At 50.7% G+C, this 14,709-nt stretch overlaps 2 protein-coding genes across 5 annotated transcripts in view; one reads left to right on the top strand and one right to left on the bottom strand.

Moving 5' to 3' along the window:
- PTPN1 (protein tyrosine phosphatase non-receptor type 1) overlaps positions 1–3,615 on the top strand; it is a 63,452-nt gene extending 59,837 nt beyond the window's left edge. For both annotated transcript variants that reach the window (XM_066234663.1, XM_066234664.1), the window contains exons 9-10: positions 197–368; positions 1,576–3,615. In XM_066234663.1, the coding sequence (XP_066090760.1) occupies positions 197–368; positions 1,576–1,599 (196 nt within the window). In that variant the 3' untranslated portion in view covers positions 1,600–3,615. The remainder of the gene's footprint in view (positions 1–196; positions 369–1,575) is intronic.
- Positions 3,616–4,902: 1,287 nt separating this feature from the next.
- Positions 4,903–14,709, bottom strand: part of RIPOR3 (RIPOR family member 3) — a 70,310-nt gene continuing 60,503 nt past the window's right edge. For 2 of the 3 annotated variants that reach the window (XM_066236431.1, XM_066236430.1), the window contains exons 14-22: positions 13,132–13,262; positions 12,579–12,702; positions 11,801–11,936; positions 11,076–11,237; positions 10,253–10,417; positions 9,583–9,785; positions 8,525–8,608; positions 6,534–6,624; positions 4,904–6,081 (exon numbers count right to left, since the gene is read on the bottom strand). In XM_066236431.1, coding sequence (XP_066092528.1) covers positions 5,978–6,081; positions 6,534–6,624; positions 8,525–8,608; positions 9,583–9,785; positions 10,253–10,417; positions 11,076–11,237; positions 11,801–11,936; positions 12,579–12,702; positions 13,132–13,262 — 1,200 coding nt within the window. In that variant the 3' untranslated portion in view covers positions 4,904–5,977. Of the gene's footprint in view, positions 6,082–6,533; positions 6,625–8,524; positions 8,609–9,582; positions 9,786–10,252; positions 10,418–11,075; positions 11,238–11,800; positions 11,937–12,578; positions 12,703–13,131; positions 13,263–14,709 lie in introns of all 3 variants that reach the window. The other variant, XM_066236432.1, reaches the window with a different exon arrangement.

Below are 14,709 nucleotides of genomic sequence, written 5' to 3'. Positions count from 1 at the left end.
ATCATGAAGGAGTCCATAGGTCTCCAGAGCCCTACCCTAGGGAGGCAGTGACAAGAGGGCTCAGACCCATGTCAGCATTACTAAATCTAAATAGATGCGGCTCATTTTTTCCTCGGTTTCCCCCTCATAATAATGGCATCTTTGCAGTTGTTCTCCCCAGAGTGAGTAACCCATCTCTGCCCCCCTTATTCTTCAGCATGAGTCAAGACACTGAAGTCAGAAGGCGGGTCTTAGGGGCCGACCCTACCCAGGGAGAGCCGTCGCCACCCAAGGAGGAGCAGGAACAGGCGCTGACTCACTGGAAACCCTTTCTGGTCAACATGTGCATGGCCACGGTCCTCACGGCTGGCGCGTACCTCTGCTACAGGGTATGTTTTCACTGATGGACGTGCTGGCAAGACCGCGTATACAGAAGGCACTGGCCAACAGCCTGGCATTAGCATTCAGTGCTGTGGAAGGATCTGAGCCAGTCTCAGAAGAAACAGATCAAAGGTTTAAAGTCTGGAACTGTGAAGGGCTAACAAGAGAGAAGTGAGGAATGATGCACTGGGGTTTTAAGGAGCCCTGTGGTCCCAAGAATACAAGCATCTAATCTCAGGGCCTTAACCTATTCAGGAGTAAGTAGAGAAAATGCCAAATACATCTCTTTCTCTCTCTCTTTCTTTTTTTTTTTTTTAATTTGTTTTTGAAAAAAAAAATAGAATTACAACACATTGTTGTTTTTAATCTTTATAAAAAAGCAGCTAGCTTTTTATTATTTCTGGAAGAAAAAAAAAGGTCTGGGCACTTAAAAAACTTTGTTGTACCCTTAGGTGATATAACCTGATAGACAATTTCTATTTGATTTCCCAGGGAAAGACTCCCACCCTCTGAGGACTGTGGAGTCCTCTGGAGAAGAGAGTTTGAGGCTTTAGGGCGCTGTCCTGCTCAGTCACTTCCTCTGCTGTGCTCACACACTGAGCTTGGACAGTCCCCCTGGCTTTCCCGTTTTAAGAAGTTAAACAACAAAAGACATCTTTAAAAAACAAAACCCGGCTTGTGCTTTTGCTCAGGGTGTCCCCACTGGTTTTCCGTCGTTCATTTTCCATCCATCCCTTCTTGTTACAGCCATCTTGCTCATGTCCTGCCCTTAACACCCATCCTCCCAAGTGGGGTTCCTCAGGCCCCCTGCCTCGGGGTCAGAGGTCACCACAGAGTAGCCCCTGGCTTTTCGCCCTGCCGTTGATATCCAGAAGGAGCGATTTCCACTTGATTTGGACTACAACTGCCATTTCAGTAGAAGTCCACACCTGACAAGTGTGTTGCTATTAGAGTAAGGGGAAGAGAGGGTTGGCTTCAAACTTGGTCATGGAAATCACCTCATAAGACTCTTTTATCATTTAAAAATTTTACTTCTTTTGAGGCAACCATCTTTGAGTGCATCAGATGGTTTAGTGACACACAGCTTTCCTTAGGGGTGATTTTTGGAAGGGGTGGGCAGCTATCATAAAAAAAAATCACCTTAGGGGTAGTGCCAAGTCTGCAGCTCTGCAAGGTGGGTCTGGGCTCAACTGAAAATGTTTGGTTTCATTCCAGTTCCTGTTCAACAACAACACATAATCTGACCCACCTCCACCCTGCTGCCCGCCTCTGCTCACAGAGCCCGCACCCGACTATCAGGCATGCCGTGGTAGGTAAGGGCCGACACACAGGGTAGCCAGCGTGACCCTGGTGGACATTTGCTCTGCATTAAAACTGCCCTCCCCAGCTGTTGGTCTTACCGTTTTCCTTTTACTTTTCTCCCTCCCTTCTTTGAGTACCAAATCCACAACCCAGGTTTTGAGGAGAGCAAAAGACAGTGCCATGCTGGTGGCGCTGGGGAAAGGTGGCCTGTGCAAGCTCGGGCGGGTGGCACACAACATTCCCGGCAGACCTCCACGGAGACTGTGTGTCATGAGCCTCTCCACTCTATATTTATTTTTTTATTTTTTCCCCAGAGGTGTCCATAATGCACTAGCATTTTCTTAAACCAATAATGTATTACAATTTTTGATGTTAGCCTTGCATCAAAGGCTTTCTCAAAAAGTACAATAATAAACCCTCAGGAAGTGCTGGGCACATAGGACTTTGCCATGAGCCTGCTGCATCAGACCAGTACTAGGAAGGAGGACGGCTGTGAGCAGTGGTTCTTTCGTGACACTGTGGGTAACGTGAGAGGAGTTTGGCATATGTGTATAGAGCAGTGGGGTAATATATAACAGACACTTGGGTATTTAACATACATGATGGGAGATGACTGCCTAGTTATTCTCCTCCCCGGTCTTACCTGCTAGAACCTTGTTCTCAATCACCACTTTCCCTGTGTGTATTAGAATGCATGTTTGGTCTTCTTGTGTCCTGATCAAATACCACGTCTTGAAAATACTTAGATCTCTGCTTACTAAAGCGCCGTCGTGTATAAGTCCAGTCTACCCTTGCATGATCAGATCATTACGTGGCTGTGGTTCCCAAGACTGTGTTGAACTACTCGTACTCGCCGTTCAGCACTGGAGGGATGTTTTCCAGTAACAGATACTTGTCCACTTCCTGGCATGACACTCTGGTGACTTCCTCGTGAGGCCCGGCCTGTCCTGGTCCAGCTGGGTCCCACTGTAACTCAGACATTCCAAGGAGATGGGAAGCCATAGTCACACCACACGCTCTGGACGTTTAGCAAGCAGGGTTCCCTGTACACACACCTTTGGGATCAGCCTCCACTATCCCAAGTTCACACTCTTCTTGTGAAGACTGTGATTTGGAACCAAGGCAACTGTCGGAAACCACACTTGAAGCAACTCGGATGATGGTGGTCCCTTGGAGTCAGCCGGCTGCTGTCTCAGTTGGGAGGGCCTTGTTGAAAGAGCGTGTCTGCCCCTGCCCTTGAGCCCTGGGGACTGATGGTGCTCATGACTCTTCCTGCGAGGGGAACTTAAGACCTCCACATTAAGTGGCTTTTTAAACAAGATAAAAAGGCAGCTGTAGCTCATGAGCTGCTCTTTTGCCAGCATTTTCACATTTTGCCTTTCCTGTGTTAGGAGCCCGTGCAGAGAAATTCTGTGGTGGGAACATTTGAGGCATCGCCCGCAGAGCCTTGTTGAGGTGTGGATATGGCTGAGGTTCCAGGCTGTAAGCATTTTTGAGTTGGGCTTGTTTGTTTGTTTTTGAAGTCCTGTATATGTATGTAGTAGGTTGGGTGTGTATATATAGTAGCATTTCAAAATGGATATACTGGTTTAACCTCCTATCCTTCGAAAACAGATGGCTCTCCATCTTGTTACATGTATGTTAGAGAAGTAGCGAGCTGCTCTGCTATATGCCTTAAGCCAATATTTACTCAGAAGGTCATTATTTTTTACAATGGCCATGAAATAAACCATTTTTACAAAAATAAAAACAAACAAAAAAGCGAGGTGTTTTGGTATAATACCTTTTCAGGTGTGTGTATACGTGGATGCATGACAGGGTGGGGAGGGGGGCGCGTCTCAGGGTCTTCTGTGACCTCACAGAACTGTCAAACTGTACACAGTTTTCCAACATGCCATATAAATGATGGGTTTGCATTTTAGTTGGAACAATAAAAATTTTATTTCCAGAGAACATGGATTTGTGGTTTCTTTGCTTAATGGATGGGCAGCGCTTGCTCCTTCCCATCACTGCTGATGTGAGCAGAGGTGTCCAGCGGGCTGCATTCCACACCTGAGAATCCAGAGGGCCTCCTGGAGCCACGAGTGCCTGCAGGCTGGGGCCTCTTCCCTGCTGAGGAGCTCAAGTAACGGATCAGGCCTCAACCCACTTCTTCCAACAGCAAAACCCGCCTTTGGACAGTAGAGCGTTCTCAGATAACTTGACAAACTTACACTGGTTGTTGGAAGCACTATTTAGACCTCAAGAACGTGCCCCTTAACCAACTGTCTGTGAGACACGATGGGTTACTGCATCTCAGTACCTCAGCCGGCCACACTTGGTGTAGAATTGACAGAAATAGTGAGATACACAAGATCCGTGCAGTCTTCCATTTTATACAAAAGTAAATCTCCCCCAAAGTGAGTTTTTGGCATTCTGTTTTGAAATAATTTCAGACTTGCAAAATGTTTCAGAGTACAAAGAATTCCCTTACATCCTTCAAGGTCTTCTGACTGTGTCAGAGCTGGCTGCTGAGGGAACTGTTTATGCTTTGGCCTCCTGGCAGGATCTGCAGAACTGGGAAACAAACATCATGGTCATGTGACCACGCCGCACCCATAGAGGACTGTGGGGGCCAGAATGGTGTCGTTCCGCCCATTGTCACTTCAGTCTTTGATTCACATACAAAAAATGGCATCTGAGCTTTTATGAAGAGGTGAAATGCCGGTGCAGGGGCAAGATAACTAAGTGTGTGACTCTGGAACAGAAATCAGATGGAAGCGAAGGCCAGAAGGGCCAAGGCTCAGTGGTGTCTGGATAGGGGAGGGCCTCCGGGAGCCCTTGAGCAGGGGCGGCAAGTCCTAGGGGCACGCCGCCCTTCCTACGCCTGCTGGGGGAGCCCTTGAGCAGGGGCGGCAAGTCCTAGGGGCACGCTGCCCTTCCTACGCCTGCTGGGGGAGCCCTTGAGCACAGGCGGCAAGTCCTAGGGGCACGCTGCCCTTCCTATGCCTGCTGGGGGAGCCCTTGAGCAGGGGCGGCAAGTCCTAGGGGCACACTGCCCTTCCTACGCCTGCTGAGGGAGCCCTTGAGCAGGGGCGGCAAGTCCTAGGGGCACGCCGCCCTTCCTACGCCTGCTGAGGGAGCCCTTGAGCAGGGGCGGCAAGTCCTAGGGGCACGTTGCCCTTCCTCGCCTGCTGCTGCTGTGGGAGAGCTCACTTCACAGTGTCACACTGGAGGGAGCACACCGAGGGACAGGAGGGGCGACTTCTCCCCTCAGCAGGGTGTTTAGGAAAACAACTACAGTACTCTTGACTTTTTTCAGGTAAAGTGAAATACCAATAAAAATCTTTTTTAATTGAAGTTTCATAAAGTTGAACATATAAACAAGGCAAATAAATACTACATTAAATCGAAAAGCACAAACTATATACAGGAAATGTAAATGTTTTAAGTTACAGAGTTCTCTAATGCCATTGCTGACAGCCATATTCATACCCCAGGTTATCTGGACATTGTTAACACAAACTGCTCAGGGCATGTTCAAGTCTTAACTTAAATAAGAAACTAATTTTCTTTCATTAAAGCAACATGCTCTTCAGCAAAATCTTCACACCAGCCTGTGGCTTCTGAAGCAATTTATATAATGGGCCCTAAATTGACCTGCTTCAGAAGTTAGATGTGACTTCGATTAGTGAGGTCAAAGTGAAGGCTTTTACTGACATGACACTTGAGACTTCCACTTGCCTTTGTGCTGTTGAACACGGTGAAAATAAGGTCCCTGGGCAGCAGGCTGCCACCAGGCGGTTAAGAGCTGAATCATAGACACCGTGGCTCTGTGCCTTCCCACCTTCCCCAGGTCACCCAGGTGACAGCTCCGGCAGTGGAAGTGACTCAACCTGCACTCTTTCCTTAGCAAGCTCACAGGCCTGCTGGCCTCCATCCCAGCCTTTGTCGAACGAGAAGTGCTGAGCCAGCTGACCTGCGAGGGGACAAGTTCACATTCATCTTGGAGCCTTTTATTCCAGGCCTCGATTCCTTCATGGTGTGGCTGGCTCTGCATCCCAGAGGAGACAGATTCCCAAAGCCAAAAGGTGATAGTTTGGTTGAAGTGGTTTGGCCTTTGAAGTGCCGTATATCACCTCCTGTCCCTCCTGTACAGAGGTCCCACTTGTGCCCTCGAGCTTTGTAACTGACCCGAGAGACTCGGAGCGGCTCTGGCCGGTTTACACTTCAGGGGCATTCCCAGTGTGGCTTCATCCACAGCTTGGTCCCTGTGCTGAGCCTGGGCAGCAGCAAAAACAGAGATGCCAGATTTCAGCTCTTCAGTCGAGGCTTTTTAAAATATTGTGATTTCAACATCTGCCTCCTGGCAAAGGGCTTCTTCTCTTTGTTCTGAGCAAAGTTTGTCCATCTTCTCAAAGGCGAAGCGACCTTTCTCTCCTGCAATATTAAGGTCATTTGTCATGGGATTGTCCCCTGCCTGTGTTTCCTACTCTGGCAGGTCAAGATGGCCTTAGCGATTCTGGACGCCTGGGTCTCGGGCGCTGCTGTATAGGGGAGGGCCGGGAGCACTTCGGGAGCTCCTAACTGGCTGGCTCATGCCTTGCCTCTACATCCAGGACAGTCAACTGGATGTGAATTGTGTCCCTTGCATGCACATTCATTCCCAAGAAACATAAACTGAAGTTTAAGAAGGAAATAAAGCGTTTCTTGCCACCTCGACCATGAAAAACACCTGCTTTGACCAAAGGCAGTTAAATGGGTTGCTAACAGTGCTCATCCTTGTACTAATTTGCATATTTCGAGAGCTGGCTGTGGCTGCTCTAGCACAACCTCGCTAAGGACCCGAGAACCCCACTGCACTGCACAGGATTCTAGGTGCTATACTTTACCAAATGACAGTGTGGCTTCACGGGCTGCTGCTCGCACGGCCTCCAGGTCAGATTGGCACAGGCCGGCAATCTGATCAATGCTTTCAATGCCCTGCTTGGAGGAAAGAGGGTTCATTAGGAGGAGACACTTTAGCAGGTAGAATCCACTTGTATATATAATCCCTGCAGGACCCGCCCTAGAATAGTCCCTGGGGTCTGAGACCTTTCTCTGAAGGTTCTGGTTGCCTACGTGGCCTTAGGTTCATCAGAAAGACCATTGCAAGTGTCTCATCTTTTCAGTCCTGACACCTGCCAGCAAGCAGGCCACAGCATAGATGGACAATTAAAAGGCCCGGCTTGAAAATGAGAATAGAGTGTTACCTCGAGAAACGAGCAGACCAACATACGATTTTTTTTAAGATAACGAGCTGCGACTCGGTCCGTATTTTTGTTCGAGATACGAGCAAAATTCCGAGATACGAGTTGTGATTCGGGAAGCTACCGCTAGTTTTTGTGGTTTCATTTTAAGTAAAGAAAGTGCAAATTTAGTTTTGTTTAAATAAAATGCAGTTTTAGTTTAGTTTAGTTAAGAAAATGCAGTTTTAGTTTATGTACGTGTCTACAGTGCCTGCATCCCTTCCTCCCTCCCTCCCTCCTCCTCCACCATTTACCTCCATTAGCCCCACTCGTCTGTCTCCAAGGTAAGAATACAGTACTAAATAACACTATTTTCTTTTATTTCATATATTTTGTTATGCATTGGTAAAGTATACATGTGTGTTTCTTAATTTAAAATGTCTTCTTTCATAATTTAGGATGGTTTGGGGATGTCTCACAGGGCTGGAATGGATTAAATCTATTTCAGTTATTTTAAATGGGAGAAATTTGTTTGATATATGAGTTGACTGACTTACGAGCTCGGTTACAGTACCTTGAGGTATGAGTTTAATTCGTTCTATAACCGAGCTTGTAAGTCAGTCAACTAGTTATCAAACTGCCGATACTGGACCCATGCGCCAATGCGCCAACTAGCGGCAGCTTCCTGAATCACGACTCATATCTTGGAATTTCGCTCGGATCTCGAACAAAAATACGGACCAAGTTGCAGCTCATATCTTAAAAAAAATTCATATGTTGGTCTGTTCGTATCTCAAGGTACCACTGTATACCTTTGATAGACCCTTCATAAAAAAATTCCAAAGACTAACAGTCTAACAAAAACTTACTTTGCTCACTGTTTTAAAACTATATTTAATATTACCTGTTTTCTTTATTTTTGTGGCAGAGACAGAGTCAGAGAGAGGGACAGACAGGACAGGAAGGGAGATGAAAAACATCAATTCATTGCGGCTCCTTAGTTGTTCATTAATTGATTTCTCCTATGTGTCTTGACGGGGGGAGGGGCTACAGCAGACTGAGTAACTCCTTGCTTGAGCCAGCAACCTTGGGTCCAAACTGGTGAGCTTTGCTCAAACCAGATGAGCCCGCGCTCAAGCTGGCGACCTCGGGGTCTTGAACCTGGATCCTCGGCATCCCAGTCGAATGCTCTATCTACTGCACCACCGCCTGGTCAGGCTAATATTACCTGTTTTCAATGTTCACACACACTCCCAAACAAGAAATATGCCAAAACATCACTAGTATTAGGATAACAGATCATTGACATTTTTATGTTTCACATTTTTTTCCCTACAACAAACTTTTAGAAAATTTTTAATTGAGGATATTAAAACATATCATCGAAGAGTTCAGAATTAAGTCCCTGGAACCATCTGCTTGTTTACCCGGAACCAGAGCAAATGCTCGCTATGGAGGGGACTCTGCTAGTGGGGCCGACGACTGGCTGCTGCTCCTCTAACCCAGCTCTTTAGCTAGCAGTGACTTTTTTTTTCTTTATTTTATTTTATTTTTGTTTGTTTTGGTCCTGGTAGAAAAATGTTGAAATGAACTAACTTTAACAGTAACCGCAAGCAGGCTTCCCCCATCACCAGTGAGGACAGGGTTGAACTCACCCTGAGATGTTTCAGTGCCATGCATGCAGCTTGCTGGAGTTTTGCATCATCCTCGGTCAGGGCGTTGGTGTAGAAAAGCACAGCCTGGGAAATAAGGCTGCTGTGAATGAAGGGGCGGGGGGTGCCCACGAGCCATTCATCTTTGGGTCAGGTGCAGTCCTGAGCTGTCTACTAGAGTATTGAGCTTATCGCTAAAACACTGGTCCCTGGGCTGGTGGTCATCAGATGAAAAAAGCTCTTTTTGTCTAATAATGTTTACAGAATGTTCTGAAACTGCTATCCAGAGAAAATGCTAAATCAGAGGAATCGGGTGTCCAGTTGGATGCCCAGCCAGGACAACTGTACACACGATGGAGCTACCCTAGCACGCTGCTCTTCGGGCCAGAAGGAGAAGCATCTCTTCATCACCCCCTTCCAGACAGTTCTGCCCACACACTGGTCATATGGCCAAGTCACTTCCTCTGGAAAATAAAGCTGGCACTTCCTTCTCAAAATAGTTGTAAGCACATGGAGATGTGCCTGGCCTTCAGTGAGCCCTAATAGTGCCCTTCCCCTACCTTGGGGGCTGTACCTTAAATGAAGAATAGTCACAGATCCAGGAACCTAAAAGGCAGAGGGGTCCAATTTCTTGGTTTTGAAATGGATTGAACATAAGGAACAACCAGCCACGTGTATAAATTGCAAGTAAATGAGTATTACTATTGGAATGCTAACAAACTACATGCAAGTGACATCTTCTAAGAGACCACATAATGTTGCTTTAGAAACCCTGAGGTGGGGGAGGTAAGTGTGTGCCATGTGGCTCTGTGGGTGACTCAGAACCATATGTGATGGCCTGGCCACCCAGCCTAGACCCCTCCCCAGGGCTGGTGTTGCCGATGGCGGTGCTGTGAGGAGAGCAGCGTTCATGTTTGGAGCATCCCTAAATCCAAATATCTCGCAGTGAATGCAGCCCACGGTCACACACGACTTTATTTTTCTGAGAAAGAAAGCCTGCCTGCTTCCATCTCCCCACACCTGTGGCCAGGAGGCCGCCACCTCCCCTCCTCAGACCGTACCTTCTCCCGAAAGCTCTTGTTCTTGGCCGCGCTGGCCAGGGAAGCACTGGCCGCCCTGCACACCCTCGGAGTCGCGTCCAGCAGGAGCAGCGCCCAGGCCCTGAGCGTCTGGGGCAGGGGCTGCAGCTGGCCCAGCCGCTTCCCCTGCAGTTTCCTGACCATCTTGGCCTGCCCCTTGCACTGCAGCTCCTCGACAAGGGTTACTGGAAGGGACAGAAGAAGTGGGCCCAGGGTCCATCTCTGATTGCACTGCAGGTTAGTGTAGCCCCTGCCATTAGCCATGGAGAAGCAACTCCCAGAGCACACTCATGGGTTCACCAAGGCCAAGTCTGGACTGTCTTCGGAGGGGCCTCCTGGAGTCTCTAGGAAGGCTTTCTAGCAAGGGATCAAATTCGCCTGAAAACTAATACAACCCCAGCCCATACTTCAAGGACACTGGCCAGCTCTGACCTCTGCTCTGGGCTGAGTAAAGCCTTCTTCCCCTAGAGCTAATTTCATCTAACATGGGCTGAGTGTGGAATCTAATTACATTGGGATTTTCAGCAGGACAGCTGGAAGGGAAAGACACAGTTCTGAAAAACTGGCTTCCAAGAGTCGGGACTTCCAAAGATGGAAGTTCCTTTGTTACATGTGGCTTTGAGGCCACCTGTCACCCTCCCCAGTCCCCTACCTTCCTTGGTGAGCTGAGCGAAGTGCTTCTCCAGGTCTGAGACACTTTGCCTCTGCAGGTAGCTGTGAAACTGGAACCAGGTGACAGTCTGTTGCTCGGAGGGGCTGGCTCCTGGGGGGAGCAGCCCACCACAGCTGGTCACCTGCTCCAGGAGCCTGCGGCACACTGATGACACAGGACAAAGCCGTGAGGAGAGACGGAGACCTCGCCCCCCGGAGCTCCTTACCCAGCGTGGCCGGGTCAGGTAAAAGCTTTCTAACGGCATGCAGGCGGGTGTCTCCCCCTGTGCCTGCTGTGCCCAGGAGAAGGAGCATGGTCCAGCGGGGCACTGGGGCGGTCTTGAGGGAACGTCCATGTGGCCAGGGCCAGGGCCTGGGAATATGCAGGCCACTGAGCGGCCCAGATGCTGGTTAGAACTGCTTCATTCCAGAGACACTACCCAGAGTTCTGCTGTCACCTCTCAGATATTTAACAGAAATGCTCTGCATTCTGAAGACATGTCAGGACACTTTCATGGGGCAGATAAAGGCCTGCTTACCTTCCCATGAAGGTTCTTGCTTAACCCTTGTCGGGTTCTGGTGGGAGCTATGGAATCTGTCCCCAGAAAAATGCAACAACCCACTATCGTTTGCAGTTTCACAGACGACTCCTTCGTCTCCCCAGGAAAAGGAGGTGACTTGTGGTCACCCTGGGAAACGACCTCCGTTTGATGCCATAAAGACACTCAGGGATGGAGCTAGGGCTACGATGAGGCCTGCTGTGACACTACTGAAGGCACGGGGACTCGGCACAGCGCCTCCTGTTGGGGAGGGAGGGGCACTACCTATTTCCAGCTGTCCCGGGTACTTCCCCCGGACTCTGTGCAGGAAGGTTTTCTTGAGCTGGTTCAGCAGCGTCGCGGCAGGACAGGCCAGGACCCCACCGGGCTCTGTGCACCCCCTCCACAGCTTCAGGCAGCCCTTCCTCCATGCGGCCTGCGGGATGACTGAAAGCCCAGCCTCAGACACCCGGCTGCGGCGGGAAGAGCAAGCACAGGGGCCCAAAGGTTTCCCTCCACAGGGACTCGCGGTCAGGGACCTCAGGAGCAATATGCAGTGTCCTTTTCCCACACTCGAGTGTGACACACAGAACAAGCAGCTGACTGTCACCAGCCTCTTCTTTTGGACAAGGGGAGACCCCAGGGGGTGGAGGCAGAACTGGGGTCCCAGCTACATTTTTTTGAGCTCATGCTGTGTGCCTGGTGTGTGTCCCGAGGATCCCTTCATTGGACCTTCCCCAGTGGCCGGCCCATTATCCGGGTGGGGAAGCTGAGGCTCGGGGCTCTTGTGCCCAGAGTCACACAGCTGACCACAGAGCGGGTGCTGCTCCCTCCACGGCTGGGGCCTCCCTTCCTGCCCCTACAGTGTGTCTGTGAGCCCAGTCCAGCCTGAGACACCCTGGGCCCCGGTTAACTTGGGACGTCCGGGGAGATGGAGACTACCCTGCACTCGAAGCCCGTCACTCCGTGCCGTTCCCACAAGCAGCCCGTGGCGGTTGGCAGTTACTTACTCTCTTCAATGGATGTCGCCTTGCTGGCCTTCTCAAAATCAAGCGTAGAAAGGGTTTCCAGAACCTGCTTTTGCTGCGCAGCCTCTTCCAGAAGGCTTTCCTGCACCACCCTCGACAGACGAGGAGAGGCCAGTTTCTGGGAAGCAGCCCACAGCGCCCCAAGTTAGCACAGACACGCCCTCTGATGTCAGCCGTCATGACCCTGGCCCCCACCTGCCCCGTGCCCACCCTTTTTATCCCCGTGGTAGCTCTGTCACCTGGGGATTCCCCCTTCACCATGGTGGCTGAGACAGTAGGACATAGGCTGGAGCTTCCAGGGGCTGCCTTTGCCACCAGAAGGGACCAGCCTGCCTGAAAGTGAGGCCAACCTCTGCAGGAAAGAGCTGAGAGAGGAAGAGGTCCGGTCATGATGACATCTGAAACCCTGGATCTAGCTGGGCCTGAAGCCCACCTCTGGCCTTGTCAATTCTGTGACCAAAACATGTTTTCTTCCGCTGAGCCAGTTTGGATTGGAGTTCTGGCTTCTATAACTGAAGGAGTCACAGCCACTGCCTTTGACTCGGGGCCGGGGCTGTGTAAGAGCCACATGACTCTTCTCGTGGGCCTGGCCTGAACCTTCCACGGGGGGACCTCCTCAGTCTCATTGGTTCTCATCCCTGCACCATGCCCCCCACCTTCAAGATTAGCCCTCTGCAAGAACTCCAAACCCAGCCCAGACCCCCTGGCTGGGAGCCCCGCCTTCTCCCCCCTCATTCCCCTCCCCCAGGCCCCTCGCCACCTGCAGCAGAGCCTTGCAGACTTGGAGGTGGACCATGAGCAGCATGTCCAGCTCGGGGGTGCCAGCTGTGAGCTCCCTGGGTGACTCTCTCAGTGATGGCGGCGGAGGCAGGGTCCTGTCATTTCTGAGTTGAATGGAGAACCGAGTGACCATTCTGCTTAGGGTAGAGGGGACCCTCACTCCTTAGAGAGCTCTGATCAGGGAGGCCAAGGCGGGTTGTAGGTGAGGGTGGACAGCTATGCAGAGGGGCCAGGGACCACAATTACTGCTGTGCGTCAGTTAGGTCAAGGGCAGAGGCTCTGCTGTGTCTTTCATCATTATTTTTAAAGATTTTTTAAAATCTGTTACTCGGGGAAGAAAGCTCAGGGCCAGGCTGAGCTGTTCTCATTCACTCTGGCTACTGGGGACCTGCTCTGTGCCAGGCAGTGGGGATGCGGGGTGGGGGGCACAATAAGTAAATACCAAGTGGGCAGTGGGAGACATGGGCCAGGAGGCCGATAGGAAGCATGAAGCTAAGGCTAGTCATCTAGTCAGTGCTGGTGGGTGCACTCACCGGGGGTCCTGGGGGTCCCCAAAGAGGGACAGCTCGTGGGGGGCGAAGTCGGCATTGAGGAAGGCGAAGCTCTCCAGGATGCATTCCATCAGGCTCTCGGCAGACCTGTGCTCCCGGCGGCCTCCGCGGGGCTGTGGGCAAGCAAGGCCTGAGAGCAGCCGGCCCCCTCACCCCGCTACACCCCCGCCCAACAGCATCCTCCAAGTGGGTGATGGGCATGGGGGTACGCCACTCCCCAAGGACCCTCCTGAATGGCATGTGACAATGTATGTGGTGCAAATCTCAAGAGAGACAAATCTGAAAAATCTCACCTGGTCGCAGACACCCATTAGGGCCAGGACAAGTGACAGGAGTGGGTGAGTGGTCGTGGGGGGACCATGGAAAGCAGAGCAGGTGCCCTTCCACAAGAGGACAGGCTGCTGCTGCAGCTGCCACCTGCCACTTGGGAACCTGGAGCCAATGTCACCAGATTGTTCAGTTTTCTAAGAAAAGCTGGAAACCTAGATTTTTGTGGGAAGCCTCCCTGTTTTTAAATATTGACAACTAATTTTAATTTATTTTTAAAATATGGTATGAGTCAGGCCAAACACCTTTTCAGGGGGCTCAAAGATGCCAGGCTAGCCTGCGGATTCCAGGTGTCTCTTCTCCCAGGGAGACGCGGGAGGAGGGGCGGTGGAAAGCAGCCCTGCCTTGGGGGGCGGTGAGCGCTGGGAGCCGAGCGCACGCTGCCGCTGGGGCCTCAGAGCCGCTGGGGCCTCAGAGCCGCCGGCCGGCGCCTCCCTCAGCCTCTAGAAATCCACTAGTGGAGATCCCAGCCTGTCCCGAAAGGTGAGCCCAACGACAGAAAACCGTGAGCAACAAGAGAATAATAAGGCTAGCTGCAGAGATTTCCTTTCCTGATGGAAAAAAATGTATGCCTATATATCTATGCGTGTGCGTGCATGCTTGTATGCGCATGCGCGCGCATACACACAGGCAATTCTCATCATCAGCGGTGGTTTATAGAGTCACTACTGGCTTTGTGAAACTGGAGCCATGGCCCCTTCTCGAAAAGCAGAAGGTACAAGCCTCTGGTCACAACATTTTCACCAGCGGCCATTATATAACCTTGTTTTTATGTGTGTTTCTGTTTAAAGACACTGTACTTCCTATGTATTCCTTAACAATGAGTCCAAGCCGACAGCCCGTAACTCATGCCTAACCTTAGTATTTTCTCTGTGAGGCTCATCACCGCTGTCTTGCTCTTAGGATACTAGCGTGCGCTGGGGACCATTTAAAACAGCATAATCGCCCCCCCCAAAAAAAAAGGGCACAAAAAAATGTGGAAAACGTAGCACTATATAGACTGCAAAAAGGACACGCATAGGCTGACTAGGCGGTGGCAAGGTGGATAGAGCGTCGGACTGGGATGCGGAGGACCCAGGTTCGAGACCTCAAGGTCGCCAGCTTGAGCGCGGGCTCATCTGGCTTGAGCAAGGCTCACCAGCTTGGACCCAAGGTCGCTGGCTTGAGCAAGGGGTTACTCGATCTGCTGAAGGCCCACGGTCAAGGCACATATGAGAAAGCAATCAATGAACT

This window comes from Saccopteryx bilineata, chromosome 6, assembly GCF_036850765.1.
Source record: "Saccopteryx bilineata isolate mSacBil1 chromosome 6, mSacBil1_pri_phased_curated, whole genome shotgun sequence".
Classification (NCBI taxonomy): domain Eukaryota; kingdom Metazoa; phylum Chordata; class Mammalia; order Chiroptera; family Emballonuridae; genus Saccopteryx; species Saccopteryx bilineata.
Note: the sequence above shows the minus strand (reverse complement) of the source record. Positions and strands in the feature narration are given on the sequence as shown.